The following is an 18992-nucleotide window of genomic DNA, read 5'->3' as shown; positions in this document are numbered from 1 at the left end:
CTCAAAGTGTACTAGACTCACTCTGGACCCCTGCTGGTCAGGACTGCAGATGGGAATTTAATTGATTCCATACTCCTTAAGGGTAATTCCTTAGTACCTAAGTAAACGAGAAGTGAATATACACTTTGACTCAAATTTTTAGGAATTTTCCTGCAAAATACTCTCATGTAGCAATCAACTTAGAAACAAATTAAATAATGAATGGCCAAATCACATACAGTAAATTCACATTACAAAATAAGATAGATAGATTGCTGAGCAAAATTAAAATTTGCAGAACAGCAAGTATAGTATAATTTCATTTATACATTTTTAAAAGCAATATAAAAAGCTATACTTGTATGACATATAGAGCAAACACTTTTTTTATTGAAGTATAGTTGATTTACAATGTTCAGGTGTACAGCAAAGTGATATTTATATATTCTTTTTCCGAATGAATACTTTAAAGAACTTACTATGTGCAGCGCACTGTTCTATGTGTTTTATGTATTAACTCAGTCAGCTATGCATTATTATTAATTATTATTATTAATTATTATTATTATTATTATTATTACTACTACTACTACTACTACTACTACTACTACTACTACTACTACTATTGTTATTCTTGTGGTGACAAGGATAAGGAACCTGAGACACAGAGAGTCTAAGTAATTTGCCAAAGGCCCCCAAAATGTTAAGGAGTAAAGCTTGAATTTTCTCCCAAACAGCCTGGCTCCAAAGTCTGTGTTTTTAAATACATTAAACTGTCTATCAGGTATACAAGCATATAGAAAAAAGCCTGAAACAATATGCCCCTAACTCTTAATTGCAGTTATTTCTGAAAAGGAGAGTAAGGTTGAAGGTGGTGGAAGGTGAAAAAGATTATTAGTTCTTACTTTGAATAACTCATTTGCTTAAACTTCTAACAATTGGAATATATTCACTTGTGTAGTTTTTCACTTTTTATTCCCTCAAAAAAAGGTTGCTTTACGTTCCACCAGCGTTGTGTGCAAGTCTGCACCAGGGTTATATATAAGGACACAGTGGTGGAATTATTTAAAAGGGTGAAAGGAGAGTTATCAACTTGCCTTGAGGAAGGAAACTTCAAGGATGAGATTTTTTGAGTTTTAAAGGATGAAGAGTTTGTTAGGCAGATACTTACGGAAGGGCATATAATTGGTGCTCAATACATTTTTTTGAATGAATGTATTCTAGTCAAAGGGAACACATATACAAAGTCTCAAAGGGAAGGTAGCAGGAGATAAGGCTGGGAAGATAGTCAAGGGCCAGATCACCAAAGGTCTTACATGTTAAGTAAAAGATATTATCTGGAGGAAATGAGGAGACTTAGAAGGGTTTTGAGTGGTAGACATCTCACTGTTCTTTGCTTGTGGGTTTAATTTAGGCTCACCAGCCTATAGGTGCTTACTTCACATTAAACAGAAAGGGATAGAAGAAAAGGGTAGCGCTGCTGCTGCTGATGGGAGATTCTGGGACACAAAGTATGTGGACTCCGATCATGACTGTGCTGTATGATACACCAGTCTTATATTTTCTATATATAAGATCATTTAATTCATGGCCATATTGGTACTTTGGGATTTTTCATTTCTTTGGGTACTGCTGATTTTGTACTCAATTTTATATTTTGCATTTATATAAAAGTAGTTTTGAAACAGATCTCAACTCAAGGATAAGATCTTCTTATATGTTTTCACAAAAAAAGTCATTCTAATTAAACTACTCCATTTCGTTCCCTTAACGGTACTAATACATAAATCCTTAATACACTCTCATTATTATGAGCTTATTATTCCTCCTGAAATCAATTCATTTGTGGATATTGAGCTTTTGCCAAATTATCTCCAAAAGTGTCTTTGTTGAGGTTCTAATGGATTTGGCTAAAGTACACATAATATTTCCAGCCAAGGATGAGCTGATTATTTTTAAATAAGGTATTATTGGTGGCATAGCCTTTCAGTGCATTTTTGGTAAAAATCCACCTGTGATTCGCTAAGCTGACTTTACATGAAAATTAAAGCCATTATGGCAGGTTTGGGAGGCTGCCATCTTCTTTAGATGTGTGAGCCTCTCTCTCACTTGGGATTTCAGAATTTCAAGCTGCTAGCCAAACAGTTACTGCTAGCTGAGTAGAGAAAAATGTCCTCATAAAACAAACAAAACATCCTAAAGAAATGATTCCTATTTGTGGTTCAGAAGCCAAGACTAATGTCTAACTTCTAAGAGGGATATTTCATGTGCAGGAATTATTTGTTTGATACAGATACCAGCTCCTTCTATTATGATGCCTGGGCTCTGCCTTCACAGGGAGCCAACAAAGTCCCTTGGACAAAGCTCCCTTTCCAGGATAAACCAAATTTAAGCCAAGAGTCAAAGCTTCCAATTTCAAATTATATTTCAGACCATTCTCCTGTTTTGTAGTCACACCTAAATCTACTGTATACAAAAGTCTGTAATCTGTCTTCTTTCTGGTTTACAATAACATTGATCTTTATTAATTGCTCTTCGCCCCCATCACAAACTCACAATCATAAGACATTCTGACTGGGTTGTACCCAAGGCTCAAAATTTAAAAGCCCAAACTTTCAATGGAGACTTAATTGTCCTGATTTAATTTGTACAGGTCGGGTTGGACTTTTCCAGTTAGTCCTTGTAGTGCTGGTGTTGGACATCAGTGCTTCCCAGGAACCTTCATAGATATCACTTAACTTCCCCCTTGGGACACATATTCCATTGCTAAGAGATACAACAACCTTCCTCATAAGGGCAGTTACTCATAGATTTGACTCATTGATTAAGATACAAGCTACACAATTTCTTCCCCTGCATCTAAACATCTTCGAAAAAAAGATTTATTGCACTAAAAAGAATCTATGCAGACAGGAGGATCATTTTTAAAAACTGTTGACATAATAAAGCTATTAACGTATACATATGAACATTTAGCCAGGACAGTGCAGAGGGACTGAAGTATGATAAGGTAATCAGATTAGATGTCCTTTAAGCTATGTTTTAAATACATAGCGTTCATGATTTTCTAGACAGTATAATCTCCTCCCTTTACTTTATCCCTAAAGTGCTTAAAGATATTATATTGATTATAATATATCAAAAGTATTAATAATTGAGCTGTATATTTTATGTTGCTGTGTGAATATCTTGTAATTTTAATTTTTAATCAAAATTTGCATTAAAATGAGACCACTGAGCATCCATGTATGTAGATATTTCATACATTTTCAGGATAATTTATTCCAAGTGAACACAGGTAGAGAAAAGCAGAAAATTCTGAGTCATTTACTTCTCTTTGTTTTTGCTTTCTCTTAATGCTTTAGCCTAAGTTGAGTTTCAAGATAAAGGACTTACATTTGGTGATCAGAGAGAGTTAATGGGGTGGGAGAGGAGGAAGGTCTTGGCTTAAAGCAGTGGGAAACCTTGTCCTTTACATACCCAGAATGTTTAACTAAGGCCCATTTTCCCTTCCCTAAATCCATACCTGGTTAGACCTGGTTACATGTCACAAGGTCAAGTCTCTCTTCATCCATTGTTGGTGAATAAGATAATTATGCTTTTAAACACAACAAAGGACATTAACTGGTAATATGGAGACTAACAACTCTATCCTAATTCTATTACTGAACGATTCAGAACTTAGAATAGGATTGCATTTGCAACGTGTAAAAGGTGCACACGTAGCACAGAACAAATTGGACACTGAAGAGCTATACGATTAGGAAAAGGAGAGAGAATTACACTTGAGTATTTTAAATCACCATTTTTAATATGTTTGAAGGATTCACCCTACACAAAAATAATATAAATAAGAAACAATTTTAGCTCATTTCACTAATGGTGAAAATACTATGACTGGAAAAATTGAAAAACTCTACTTTCTCAAACTCCCTTTCTAACAGGTGACTTACAAAGACACATTTCTGCCAGCTTCCAGTACTTATTCCCCTCCCTCAAGGAAGGACAAATATAACTTTGAGGAACATGTCTTTAAATAGGTTTTGGAAGGGGGTGGGCAGGGATCACAGGGGTTGAGATGAGGCAGTTGTTCTTGCCCATGCCAAAAACAGAGGCGGGACAGACTTGACTTCTGCATGTACATGCAGACAGAAGTGGAGGGAGTGAGAGCCAGATCTTCACCCTCATCTCTCCTCGCATCTCCGAACACAGCAGCATTCGAAGTCTGGAGGAGCAGTGTTGGCTGAGGAGCAGTGCCCAGCCACTCCTCAGACTGTCAACACGAAGCTGTATCTTACTACGTAGAGGGTATTGACTTCCCTGGGTACTGATTTCACATAAGAAAAACTGCTATTAGCAAGCACAGAAAAATTAATTGGTAAATAATGTATTGAGTCCCAGTGGGAAGTTATTATATTCCCTTTCAGAACCTAATATCCTCTTGAAGATTTCTGCTTTGGGGAGAGCTGTGAATTTCTTCATCTGTAAAATATAACCTTTGTCAAGAACTACGAAGGGGCTGAGATGTTACACTATTGGCAAACTAACATGTCAGTCAGTCACAGTCTCATGGATGACGGCAGAAGGCACAAAACTCCCAGACCAGAAACGAAGGACAGCGATATTATTACTCACGGCAACAGCAGTAGCTGGAGTGTCAGCATTTGTGCCAGTTCCCTGAGTCCCCACTCCCACAAAGTGACAGGAAGAGGGCCAGATGATCTCTGGACGTGCAGTGCGTTGCACTACCTGAGAGGAAACCCCACTCTTCGGGAATCGAATCTTTCGTAACGATCAGTTAGCCTGCCTGACCTTTGCCCAGTGGGAGCGTTATCTTTATTCTACTGGACAGTCAACAAACCTGCTCTTTACTCCAGAGAGGGACACCTCTCTGCCTTCCAAAGCTATTTACCATACACACACCTTTGAAAAGATATTCCAGAACAAAGGCAGGCTTTGCCTCTGCCTGAGAAATGTATAGAAATGTGAGGCACTTGTGGGGCGTTGCCTTCCAACAATAATCAATTTCTGTCCCTTTTTTCTCAAGATTGAGACTCCACAGAACGTCTCTAGCTCTGCCTCTTTGCCCATTTCGACTCCCTCCTCAAACTGCGAGCCTTTCTTTGCAGTGCTGTGGGGAGATGCTGACGAGGGGGCGAGGGTGCGAATTGAAAACGTTCGGGAAGAGTAACTTTAGTGACCAGGAAGAATAATGTCAGAAACCCTGTAGGAAGTCCCCCCGGGCCGGATTGCTACTTGGCGGTCCCTCACTCCTCCCCATCCCTCTAAAAAGTATCTTCCTTTCGCTTCACTTTAATATGCAGCTAATAAGCCCACTAAATGGATATTCACTGCAGTTTTTGAAAAACACAAATCTCTCGGACGCTTAAGAACTCTGAGATATTCATACACATTAGCGTGAATTCATGAAGACATGTTCCCTTTCCTAGCCAGCTGGGACTGGCTGCCCTGAAGGAACAGCTGACTACAGGGGTAGAAGGGTGACTGTAAAGCCGGGCGCACGTTTTCTGTAGAGCCGGCAAGAGAGATAACATTGTGGGAGAAATCAAACCATCTGAAGGCACTGAGTCCAGAAGTGCCAGGGACGACAGGCACCAGAAAGCAGGAAAAGATGTGAGAGAAAGAGAAAGAAGAGATGCCAAAGAGGAACTTGGCTCATTCCCAGACTTCATTTGAAGTTGGCACTGTGCCCAAAGCAGAGGAAGTCCTCTTCTTCCTTCTCACACCTGGATTTTCATTCTATAAATATTTACCCAGTATTGGCTGCTGCAGCTGCCACTGCTACTATTACTAGTTACCATTTATTGAACACTCACTGTTTCCAGTTTTATGATTCCATGTGTGACAATGTCCAATAAGGCACCATCCCCGCCTTAAGTAGAGCTTACAGTCCAGTGGGGGAGACAGACAAGTAAGTCAACAGTTGTGCAATATAGTAAATACTGTTTTCTGAACACAATTATACCATTTAGTAAATGCTTTTATTGAGAGGGGCAACTAAGTCAGAATGGCAGGTCCTTGCCCAAGGACCCAGACTTCAGACCTCCATTGTTAGTTTTATCCTTCACAATAGTGAACTAATAGTTAATTCTTACACAGTACCTGCTAGGTTCCAGGCACAGTTTCCATGCAATTAATCTAGAATCTTTACAGCAATCCCATAAAATAGGTGCTGTGATTATAATCTTCATTTCACAGGGGAAAAACTGAAGCTCAGAGAGGTTAAGTAGCTTCCCTAATGTCACAGAGCAGCAGAGGTGGGATTTGACTCCAGGCCCTGCCCTGGAGTACATGTTCTTAGCTGCTTCCCTATACTGTCACTGAAACAAGTGTAAGTAAGCATTTGTGAGCTGTCCGGGAAATGTAACCATCACTCACAACTTATTTCTATGATAAAGTAAAGTTGGAGTTCCCAACTTGGGACTCATAAAGAAAATATCGAAACAGATGTTTTAAAGTAGGAAACTACCTGAGGCCTCCTGGTCCTGTAAGAGAGCTGCAAGCATTCGTGGACATCGTTAAGAGAACACTGGCAACCCTGCATAAAAGGCGCTAGAGCATCAACGATCACATCGTGCGTTCAGGGATCCTCCTCTTTCAAGTTCAATTGTTCTGATATGCAGCACTCCCATCTTACTAGTTTATGCTGCTCAGAAAAATTAATGACTCGTGTTTACTTTAAAAAGCAAAGAATCAAGGGTGGGGGGAGTGTAGTAGACCAGTGGTAGAGTGTGTGCTTAGCACGCATGACGTCTGGGGTTCAATCCCCAGTACCTCCATTAAATAAACAAACAAACAAACAAACAAACAAACAAACCAACCTAATCCCCCCCAAAACAAACAAAGAAAAAAAGTACTTAAAAAGCAAAGAATTAAGAGCATAAGGACAAGCCACAGACAGAGAAAATGCAGTAGTCCTCCATTGTCCTTGAACGATACATTCCAAGACCCCCACTGGATGCCTGAAACCATGAATAGTACCCAACCCTATATATTTATATACACTAAGTTTTTTCTTATACATACCAATCATAAAGTTTAATTATAAATTAAACTTTAATTAATCAGACACAGTAAGAAACTGACAACAATAACTAATAAAGCAGAACAATTATAACAACATACTGTGATAAAAGTTATGTAAATGTGGTCTCTCTCTTAAAATAGCTTATTGTACAAATTTAATGCCTTTTTCATCTTAACTAAGCACTTACCACATGTGATGACTATAACTTTTGCAGTCTGAAGTGCAACAGAAAAACTAGCATCAATTTTTTTTCTTTCCTCACGATTTCATGGATAGAGGATTCGTTCTTACCGTATGTAATCTTAGCAAACTCAGCATACGATTTTTTTCCTTTCCTTAAGGCAAGAACTTTTGGCTTTATAGTTTCTCTTTGGCATATCCAAATTTCCAGCATCACTACCCTTGTGCTTTGGGGCCACTATCAAGTTACATAAGGGTGACTTGAACGCAATACAAGTACTGTGATACCACTATAGTGGACCTAATAACTGAGACGGCTATTAAGTGACAAACGGAATACGCTGGATAAAAGGATGAGTCACATCCTGAGGAGGATGGTGTGAGATTTCACCACGCTACTCAGAAAAACGAACAATGTCAAGTTTATGAATTGTTTGTTTTCTGGAATTTTCTGTTTAATATTTTCAAACTATGGAAAATTGAACTGTGGTTAAGAGGGAGCTGCTGTATTTGCAAAAAACATATCTGATAAAGGACCGTTATCCAAAATATACAAAGAACTCTTAAAACTCAACCATAAGAAAACAACCAGATTAAAAATGGGCCAAAGATCTCCACAGACACCTTACCAAAGTCACACAGATGGCAAACAAGCATACGAAAAGATGCTCCGTATTATACCTCATCAGGGAAATTCAAATTATAACAACAACGAGATACCACTACACATCTATTAGAACAGCCAAAATTCAGACCACTGACAACACCAAATGCTGGTGAGGACATGGAACAACAGGAACTCTATTTCAATGCTGGTGGAAATGCAAAATGGTACAGTCATTCAGAAAGACAGTTTGAAGGTTCTCATGAAACTAAACATACTTTTACTATATCCAATAATCATACTCCTTGGTATTTACCCAAAGGAGTTGAAAACTTATGTCTATACAAAAACCTGCACACAGATATTTATAGCAGCTTTATTCATAATTGCCAAAATTTGGAAGCAACCAAGATGTCCTTCAGTAGGTGAATCAATAAATAAACTGTACTGCATTCAGATAATGGAATATTATTCAGTGCTAAAAAGAAATGAACTATCAAGCCATGAAAGGACATGATGGAAATGTAAATACCTATCACTGATTGAAAAAAGCCAGTCTGAAAAGGCTGTATAATTCCAACTGTATGACATTCTGGAAAAGGCAAAACTATAGAGACAATAAAAAGATCAGCGGTTGCCAGGGGTTAGGCGGGAGGGTGGGATGAATAGGCAAAGCACAGAGGATTTTAGAGTGGTGAAACTACTCTGTGGGATGGAATATGTCATTATAAATTTGTCCAAACCCATAGAATGGACAACACCAAAAGTGAACTATAATGTAAACTATGGACCCTGTGTGATAAAAATATGTCAACGTAGGTTCATCAGTGGTAGCAGATGTACTGCTCTGGGGGGGATGTTGATAATGGGGAAGGTTATGCCTGCGTCAGGGTCAGGGGTATATGGGAACTCTCCATACCTTGCCCTCATTTCTGCTGTGAATCTAAAACTGCTCTAAAAACAAAAGTCTAATTTTTTAAAGCAAAGCAAAATCCACTTATAAAAGAACTTTTATTCTTAAAGATGAAAAAAATGTGCACTGTTTGGAACATTATACCTGCTTCCATGCTCTTGCTCCCTTGAGAAAACTGCTAAGTCTAACCTTCATCCTAGGGTGCAAGAATTACTGTTCAACAGTATCTTCTTATTAGGTGTGTTACAGACAGCCCTGGAGGAAAAGAGAGAGAGAAGACAGAGAGACAGAGAACAGAGCCTTCCACCGTGTGTGAAACAGGATTTAAAGAAGGTATAGCATTTCTTAGAGACTTAGGAGGAACTTGGAATCCATCTTCTGTTACTATGTTTTACAAATCGCTCTTATTTAATTTGGACTTATCATGAAAGTTATGTTTCTCTTATGCCTCAGTGGCCACACACCTCTACTTGAAAATAACCTGCCTCAACAATTGGATTTACTGAATATTGAATATTGATTTTGTTGTTGTTATTCCCCAAAGGAGTAATGGATTTTGAATGTATGTTAGGCAAACACTTATTTCACGAATACATAGACAGCCAACAACATATATGCAGTGATAGACCCTCTTTTACAAAAGAAGAAAAAACCAAAGCCGGCTTATGCCAAGGTGGTCCATGTTTCCTCTCTCTTCTAAGAATCTACTTTCTTTTAGATTTCTTCTCCTCTGGGTTTTCATTAATCTCATAGATGCACTTCTTAAGAATAAAAATGGGGGGGAGGTATAGCTCAGTGGTAGAGTACATGCTTAGCATGCACAAGGTCCTGTGTTCAATTACCTCCATTAAAAAAAAAAAAAAGAATAAAAATGTTAGCAGACTCTGGATGGAACAGTTTTCTAAGCCCAGGAGAGAGTCTGTGTTATGGGCTGACCTGTGCTTCCCTCCCCCAATTCATATGCTGAAGTCCTAATCACCAGTACCTCAGAATGTGACTGTATTTGAAGATACCATCTTTAAAGAAGTAAAAGAAGTAATTGGCTAAAAAAGAGGTCATTATGTGGGCTGTAATCTAATCTGACTGGTGTCCTTATCAGAAGAGATGAGGACACAGACACCGAGGGAAGACCAAATGAAGACTCCAGAGAAGACAGTCAAGGAGAGAGGCCTCAGAAGAAACCAACCCTGCCGACATCTTGATCTCAGACTTCCAGCCCCCAGAGTTGTCAGAAAACAAATTTCTGTTGTTTAAGCCATCCAGTCTGTGATCCTTTGTTCCAGCAGCCCTAGCAAACTCATATGGTATCGAAGAGTAAACCCTCGTGACTCTGGCACTCCTCTGTTCTCTATTCCCCATCCAGAGCCTCATAAAAGCAGTTCATATGCCTGTAAACATAATATAAAGAACCCGTAGACTTCCTGAATTCATTCAGCAAACATGTATTGCGCTTGTCCTGCACACCAGGCACTGAGCTAAATGCAAAGACAAAAAGATAAACTCCCAAGTAGCTCAAAATAAATAAGACCCCAAACTATCCTAAGGAATTCACAGTCTCAAAAGGAAACAGACCCGTGAAGAGTTCATGTCAATGCTGTGACTAGTGGTAAGATTGTGGTATACACAGAGTGCCTCGGGTGAGGACCAACGGCTGTGGGAAATACACTGGCACACAGGAGGGGTATCAGATTGGAGGCACATCTAATGTAGGTCTTTAGGAAAAAGTAAAAGTGTGCAGGGTGGATGAGGGGAGAGAGATGCTTCAGTGAAAGGAATACCACAGACCAAGGCTGTGAAATGGGAGAGTGGCTGGAATGCCAAGGGATGAATGAGAAGTTCAGGGTAAGTGGAGTTAGGATGAATATGAAGGAGGATGGGAGGAGAGACTGAAGAATTAGGGTCAGACCACAAAGGGCCAGGCATGCCAAATTTGGATTTTAACCTGAAAGCAGTGGGAAGCCACCAGAGATTTTTACAGTGAAAAATCATGATCAGACTTGCTCTGAGCATGGTCTCTCTAGTAGTGTGGAGGATGAAGTGGTGTGGGGAGAGGGGGGGCTACAGAAAGACTAGACGGCAGGGAGGATCATGGGAGCCTGAAATGAAACAGGAGTTTTGGAGTGGGAAAAGCAGACCTGCTTTAGAGATAGTTCAAAGGTGGAATTGAAGGGGTCTGCAAACTTGCATTGTGAGGATTTTAACACTTCTATATGTACTGGTATGGGAAAAGTGCTTCCAACTGTAAAACACTAATATTACTTATTTGTTTTTTCTGTACCAGATATGTAAATAAACAGCATTGCTTCCTTAAACATACAGACTTTATCATCTTAATAAAACACACAGTGTATTATTTACTTTTTAAGACTGTAGTTCAAAACAGCTAATTTTCCTTGTTTTTTGTTTAAATTCGAGAAGAACTGCTCTTCAAAAATATAGTATAATTGAATACAGTTAAAAATGAGTATCTTATTTTATTTCATTGTAGCATATCTGGTATTTTTGTGATTCTTCCAAGTTGAACTTGCTGGAAAGCGATTCATCTGAAGCAACAGAAAGCTTTGGAAAATACACTCACCTAATTCTAACGAGTTTTTTCACTACCTCGAATAGTTTACGCAGTCTCTAAGCCTCAGTGTTCTTATTTCTCAAACAAGAGATAAATACTTTGATCCCTAAAACTTCTTCTGACTAAAATTCCATGAGTCTATTTCTCCCAGAAGAAATATTGCTCTTGAATTTTAAAATGCAATTTTTAAGTTTTAAAAGAGATACTTTAAATTTTGCTGGAAAATATGTCTTTAAAAAAGTACATAAATCTTGTTAGTCGCTTTGGGGATTCATAAAAAATAACCCCTAAAGCACCAAGCATGATTAAAACATCACCATTCTTGGGGTACAAAAACTCAGGGGAACGTACTTAAACCTCTGTGGGTTCAGCTAAATCAACACGACGAACAAATGATGCTTTTGAAACATCAAACAACAAATGAAACAAATATAAAGTTACATAGGATAAATACGAATGCAGGAAAATGAACAAGCCAGGCGATTTCCATTTCCCCTCGTTAGGAAACTTGTATCTGTAAATGGAAAAGGGCTCTTTTGGAAGAGGAGTGGGAGGACGGAGAGGGAAGTTTCTCTGATTTCCTTACTCCCTACCTGCTGGTTTGTCTGATTCCCTCTCCAGCTCTCACTGTCTGATAAGGAATTGATTCTTCCACTCCTCTCCCCCTCCCTCCCTCCCTCTCTTTCCTTCACCCTGAGTAACGGTACTGTCCTAGCAAGTGATGCTGTCGGAGACAGGAGACGGGCACCGAGGAGGCATCGCCCTCGCCGCCGCGGGGCGGGAGAGCCTTTCCCAGCACCAGCTCCCGGCTCGGCCCCGGGCTCCCTCCTCGCAGCCACGGGCGCAGCAGCTGCCCCCACGGTTTGATGGTGGGCGGCGGCGGCGACTCTGCTTTGGTTCCCGCCTCTAACTGCTCGGTCTCGGGCCGCACGGTTCGGTCTTCCTGCCTCTCGGCCCGGGCCCGCCCGGGACTGCAGGAGCCGCGGGAAGTGGGGAAGGGGCGCAGCGGGGAGACCGCGCGGCGGCGGCGGCGGCGGCGGCGGAGGCCAGCAGCCGGCATCCCGGCGCTGGGGCCGCGGCCGGCGCGATGTCCACCAAGGTCAGGAAGTGCAAGGAGCAAGCGAGGGTGACCTTCCCCGCGCCGGAGGAGGAGGAGGAGGAGGGCGAGGACCAAGGCGCGGAGCCGCAGCGCCGCCGGCGGGGCTGGAGGGGCGTCAACGGGGGGCTGGAGCCGCGCTTGGCGCCCTTGCAGCGGGAACCTCACGGCTACTGCCCGCCGCCCAGCTCCCCGGGGCCCGACATGTGAGTACACGGCCGGCCGCGGCCCCTCGCCTCGAGAGGACAGGGCTGGGGCGGGTAGGCTCGCCCCCGGCCGTCCCGTAATGTATCCCGGACCCCCAGAGCCCACCCTCCACGACAGTTATATTCAGGGCGACTTGAGGGTAGACCTAGGCCGGGGTCTCGCCCCCTTGGTCCTGCTTTGTGGAGGGACTTGGGGGGCCACCGAAGGCGTGGCAGGGGTCTGTGCCGGCTCGAGCCTCGAGCGCTCGGAACAGCCCCGCCGACTGACACGACGGATGCCAAACAAGCTTTCTAGTAAGCGGACGCCTGCTCTCCTATAACCAAGGAGCCGCGCACCGCTACCCCATAGTCGGAGGACCCCGCGGATAAAAGGACCCCGGGGTCCCCGAGCTTACCCCGGGAGGTCAATGAAGGGGAAGGTGTGCTTAGACCCAGGCGCGCACTCGAATCCCGACCTCCTCCGCGGCGTCCAGCGTGGCCCCACCCTGGGAACCCGAGTCGCCTCAGACGCTCCGGGCCGTCGAGAATGAGAAGGGAGGGGACCGTGTGCGATACCGAGTGTGGGCTGAAGGTTTGCCCTGTCGCCTCTTTTCCCGACGGTCCATTTACAGTCGGGGGGAAAACTGGAGCCGAAGCCCCAGCGGGTCTCTCGGGGAGAGAGTGGGCGCGGGGCGGCCTCCGGAACTTGGTTGTAGTTCCCAGGCGGCTGAGGGTCAGTAGCTGTTTCTTTTTTAAAGGAAGGTAGAGGTCGGCGCTTTAATGTGTGAGGAAGAGCAACTTTTTCTTAATTTCCAGATCTTGGAAGTAGCCTTTAACCAGCTGCGAGACGCAGAGAGATGAAAAAGAGGGTGGTTAGTTGTATAGGGGTGCATGCTCTTTATTTCTTTTGTCACGTACCTTGGGCGTGTCGCGAAGTTTACTGTCTTTATTTTAGGAAGAACGCACGGATAGGTAGAGGACTTGGGGCCAGTCTTGGCGGGCGGCACTCACCGCCTGGGCCGGGTAACTAATTTTCCCGGGAAGGGACGGAGGTTCTGCAGCGCCCCCTGCTGCCCACGTGCTGTGCATAGCCCGCGTGCGAGACCTCTGGGGCGACCCCGAACCAACCTGATCTCGTGCTGCTTATCTGGCTCAGAGCCCGCACCTGGCTCGGCCGGACTTGCTTACAGAAAACAGAAATCAGTGTCCGGGAGTAGATCGCCTAGGGAAGGTCTCTGATTGAAAATGAGCAACGCATGCAGACGAGGTTCAATTACTGCTGAAGATTAGCCTGGAGTGGAACAGGCCCAGGAAATGGAGGGAAGGTATGTCCTTTGGGATTAAAGCGCGGCTAGCTCTCTTCCCGCCTCACCTAAGGTTTTAAACAGATTGTCCATTTTTCCGTTTGCCAGTTTGGTTTTTTTGAATTTCTTAATTCTTTTATTGATTTGTTTTTTTGTTTTATCTTAAATCCCCACTAAAAGGGACACCAGAGCATTCTTATCTGAGGAAGTAGGGCGAAGCAGAGGTTCCACACTTTGCTTTTTGAAGCTTGAGGTCAATTACACAAAGCATTGGGACAAATTCTATTGTAGACTTGCTGTCTAACTGGTAATAGAACGAACATTTTTCCTATCTGCCGACTTTACAAAATTCAACAGGTAAATGTAGCGTACTTATTTTGTGAAGCGACCTAGAAGACCCAGTCATTTGGAGGAGACACATGTTAATAAATGTTCCTTCTGGAAGCAGGGCAGCAAGCTCTTCATGTTTCTTTGCGTCCTGTCACTTGGTAGCCTTAGAGACGCACTTAATATCTGTAGCACAGATTAGCTCTTTATTCCATCTTTGAGTGGAATATGGTCACAGTTTAATAGCCCAGAAAGTGAACATACACTCCTAGGATGGAAATGGAGAAGGATACCCAGTTTACCAAAGCCCCAGGGTCGTTTTCAGTAGGCAGAACAGAACAGCCGAATTTAACATTCAGCAAGATGAATCCCACTTTTAAACCACAAAGATTCCTTAGCAGAACCCTGTTGCTCATTTCACTGCTCCATGTTCTAGTATTCCATTCAGAAATTTTAAACAGACTAGCTTAGGAAGGAAGTGTCATCTGCTTTAGCACTAACAAGACTTTTTTTTTTTAATCCTTTGCTAGAACTCTTAATTCAACCATTGATTCAAACCAAGACTTCCTTTTTCCCAATTGTTTTGCAAACCTAGGACCAAGAAGTATGTTACTGGCAAGATGAATTTATTCTTGAAGTTTTTGGTTATTAAATATGATTGATGAACTCCAAAAGCATTTGAAGGGCATTCTTGTGAATTTTCATTCAAAGACATTTCTTAAGCATTTACATGTGCCAAGTGCAGACTAGGAACAACAAGCCATAAAGACAAGTATGACAACTTTACTACACTTGAGGACTTTTAAGTCTCATAAGGGAGAGGTTGAAATGAAACTGGGCATGATCAATTGTACTATTAGTTAGAATACATTTGTGCATAAATACATACATCAAGGATAGAACTATGAAAAGTCAAATGCAAAGGAGAAATGGGCAACATAATGTTGTGGAGAAATCAAGAAAACCTTATGAGCCTTAAAAGATAAATAGGATAGGAAGCAGAGACGGAGTGGATAATTAATCCAAGCCCCCCTGCTTCCAAAATGCCACACATGTCCAGAGAATATTAACTGAGTTTTGTTGGAACACAGAGCATGTGTAGGAGAGCAGTGAGATTTAGCTGGATGTGTTAGTTTGGGGAATTAATGTAGAGGATCTTGTGTGTCAACGGAGGCGGTAGGGAGCCATCGATTGTTTCATAGCAGCAATAGTTTGATCAAAGCCACTCTGCGAACAGGATGGATTGAAATGGCAGTTGGCAGAATATGAATAAATAAATCAGGGGGCTATCGTAGCTGTCCAGGCTAAGATTAGGATCTGTAATAGTGTAGGACTGATGGGGTGGAATGGAGAGGGAACACACAGATGGAATCTATGGGAATTTGCAACTCCTATCCATGAGGGTTTTAAAGAGAAAGCAGGATCAGAGATGACTTGGTAATTTTGATGTAGATGACTAAGGTCATGAGGTCATTGTTGAAAAGAAAATAATAAAGAGGAGGATCTGATTTTTCAGCCAGTTCTGACTGAAGTGTCAAGCAGGAAGATGAAATGCAAGTTTGAAGCTTGGGAGAATGTGACAGTCTACTGTCTACTGGCATTGTTAGTGAGTTGTATGAGTTTATGATACTATCCCAGGGAGGAATGTGAAGAGAGATACGAAGAGGGGCTGGCTAGTTTTCTGAGGGAATTTTTTTTGTTTGTTTAGAGGGCAGAAAGAAAGAGGAGCAAGCAAAGGACACAGAAAAAGGTGAAGGAGCAGGTGGTACTTAGACAAGAATGCCTAGAGAGAATTTCAATAAAAGGAAAGAATTGACCCAGAATTGGCAAATACTCGGTAAATCAAGAGAGAAACTCACAGGGGAGGGTTTAGCTTAGTAGTAGATTGTGTGCTTAGCATACACAAGGGCTGGGATTTAATCCCCAGGACCTCCATTAAAAATAAATAAGTAAATAAAAACCTAATTACCTCCCTCCCCCAAAGTGGGGAAAAAATGTAAGAGACAAACTTGCGAGTTTGCTTTTAGTAAGAAGAATCAATCCTTTGTATGTATTAACACACATGAACAAAATCATTAGATTTCTCAGCTGTTATCTTTAGGAGAGAAAGGCTTCTGGAAGAGTGTATTTTGTTTAGTTTTTCTTGTGCTGCCAAAAATTTGTCATAATAAAAGCAGTAATTTGTGTTTACGTAATACCTCATGCTGTCATTTATACAAATTAACTTGAGTTACACCTCTTTAAAGCAGGTTTTGTCATTTGGCAAATGAGAAAATTGGTACACAGTGATGTCAAGTCAATTTCTAAAGGTTATTTGGCAAATCAATAATAGAGCTTCTGTAGTCAATATAGTGTTATTAACTATAGTCCCCATGCTCTACAATAAATCTCTATAGATTTATTCATCCTATGTAACTGTAACTGTGTACCCTTTGACCAGCATCTCCTCATTTCCCCCCACCTCTCAGCCTCTGGTAACTACAGTTCTACTCTGCGTCTTATGTATTTGACTTTGTTAGATTCCATGTATAAGTGAGATCATGAAGTTTTTTTTCTTTCTGTGTCTGGCTTATTTCACTTAGCCTAATGTCTTCCAGGTTCCTTCATATTGTCACAAATGGCAAGATCTCCTTTGTGAAGGCTGAATAATATTACATTGTATACACACACACACACACACATGGTTTCTTTTTCTATTCATCAGTAGGTGACACAAGTTTTTTCCGTATATTGGCTGTTTGCTAAGAGAGTAGGTTTCAGGTTCTCTCATTGCACATACACACAAAAGGTAACTATGTGAGGAGATGGACAGTTAATTACCTTGACTGTAATAATCATTTCACTATGTGCAGTTGACCCTTGAACAATGCAGGGGTTAGGGGTGCCGACTCCCCTGCACTGTCGAAAATCCCTGTTTAACTTTTGACTCCCCTAAACTTAATTACTAGTAGCCTACTGTTGATCAGAGCCTTGCCAATAGCATAAATAGTTGATTAACACATATTTCGTATGTTATATGTATCATATATTGTATCCTTCAATAAAGTAAGCCAAAGAACATGTTATTAAGAAAATCCTAAGGAAGAGAAAACACATTCACAGTATTGTACTGTATTTATTGATACCATAGGCTTATGTCATCTGTTACAAAAGGACTCATCTGTCACAAAAGGATTCATGTGTCTGTCAGTATCTACATCAGTATCGTATTGTATGATACAAAACACTGTAGGTATTATACATATGGCTAACACTAGACATCAAAAATGAAAAAATAATGTGAAAAATTCATAATTTTTTGCAGGTATAATGTACATGCATTGATAACAAAGAAGTAGCAATATGATTGCTTTATGGTAGCCTGGTGTAATCCATACGGTTGCTTCACTAGCCTAGAAACTAATGAATGAACCATTATAAAATTTTTACAGCACACAGTATTACCATGCCATATTCATAATACAGTATTGGAAACATTACTACTTTTTCTTTAAAACCAATTACCTGTGATGCTAGATTGATAGACAGTTTCTCCAGCTGAGAGAGAGAGGCAGGCATACTAAATAGTAATGTAATTCTTTGAAAACAAAGTTATAAAACAGTAAGAAAACTAACATTACTATTATTAAATTTATTTTAAGTATATTATTTAATTATTTAAATATATTTAATTACTTAAATATATTATTATTAAATATCACTCATCTCATGGCTATGCAAAGATAGACTAGTATCTCTATATATTTTATTCATTTGTGACATGCCTAACTTTTTCTTAGTATTTTCAATGTTTCTAGGCTACATGGTTTGTCTGTGAGTTTTTTCAAATTGTTGTAAATCTCTAAAAGTCTTTCCAATATATTTATTTTAAAAATATGTGTACAGGTGAACCCACACAATTCAAAGCAGTGTTGTTCAAAGATCAACTGTATATGTATATCAAATCGTCATATTGTATACTATAAACATATACAATTTCTATTTTGAAAATTATGTAAAATAAAGCCGCAGAGTGACTTGATGATTAAAAAAATAGAGCTTTTGTTGCTCAACTTTGTATGACAAGGGATCTGAATTTGAGTACACAGTGCCTTGCATGCCAGATTTTCTAGCTGGATGTTAGTTTCTGTGGTGCTGGCCTTGTGTAGATGTTCCAGTCTAGGCTTAGCTTGGCTGTGGGACTGAGAACACGTTGCACGTGTTGGATTGGATTTCAGGTTAGAAGCAGCACTTCTCTCCCGTGGCTGGAGTAGAAATCAGAGATTTGCCAAGTCACTGTTGAATCTTCAGGGATAGGAATTTGAACTTCAAGGATTAAAGTCAGACTATCATTATTAAGGAAGAGGCAGGTTTCTCCATAGTTATAATTTTCAAGAATAGCACAGCACAGCATTAGACTTGAGACCTTTAATCATCAGATACTTTGAATTATATTTTTAGTTTATCCCCTAGAGTAGTAATTTTACTATGTACAATGTAGAGTTGTCATGTTGGTTTGTTGTAAATTATTTTCGTATAATATTGAAATAATGCATGAATATAGTTTTAAAACTTAGTGCTAAAAAAAGGTTTACAAGAACAACAAGAAGCTCATGGCAGTTCCCTGGTTCCCTCCCCTTTTCTTCCTGTTCTCTATTTCACTCCACTTTCAACTCCTTTCGGTATTGCTACTTTGTTTTTCATGTATTTTAGATGTCATCAGTAGTCTTAAGTAAGAATTTTCACTCACTTATACCTTTCAGTCTCCCCGATCCTACACCACATGGTTTATCACAGTTTTGGGGTAA

At 40.7% G+C, this 18992-nt stretch overlaps 1 protein-coding gene across 5 annotated transcripts in view; it reads left to right on the top strand.

The window, feature by feature from the left end:
- Positions 1 to 12053: 12053 nt before the first annotated feature.
- TRPC3 (transient receptor potential cation channel subfamily C member 3) overlaps positions 12054 to 18992 on the top strand; it is a 70328-nt gene continuing 63389 nt past the window's right edge. For 3 of the 5 annotated variants that reach the window (XM_032462811.1, XM_032462828.1, XM_032462820.1), the window contains exon 1: positions 12381 to 12595. In XM_032462811.1, coding sequence (XP_032318702.1) covers positions 12381 to 12595 — 215 coding nt within the window. Of the gene's footprint in view, positions 12596 to 13685; positions 13900 to 18992 lie in introns of those variants that run through there. The other 2 variants (XM_032462806.1, XM_032462815.1) reach the window with 2 other exon arrangements.

The sequence above is a fragment of the Camelus ferus genome, chromosome 2 (assembly GCF_009834535.1).
Source record: "Camelus ferus isolate YT-003-E chromosome 2, BCGSAC_Cfer_1.0, whole genome shotgun sequence".
Taxonomy (NCBI): Eukaryota; Metazoa; Chordata; class Mammalia; order Artiodactyla; family Camelidae; genus Camelus; species Camelus ferus.
This window is presented reverse-complemented; position numbering and strand designations above follow the sequence as displayed.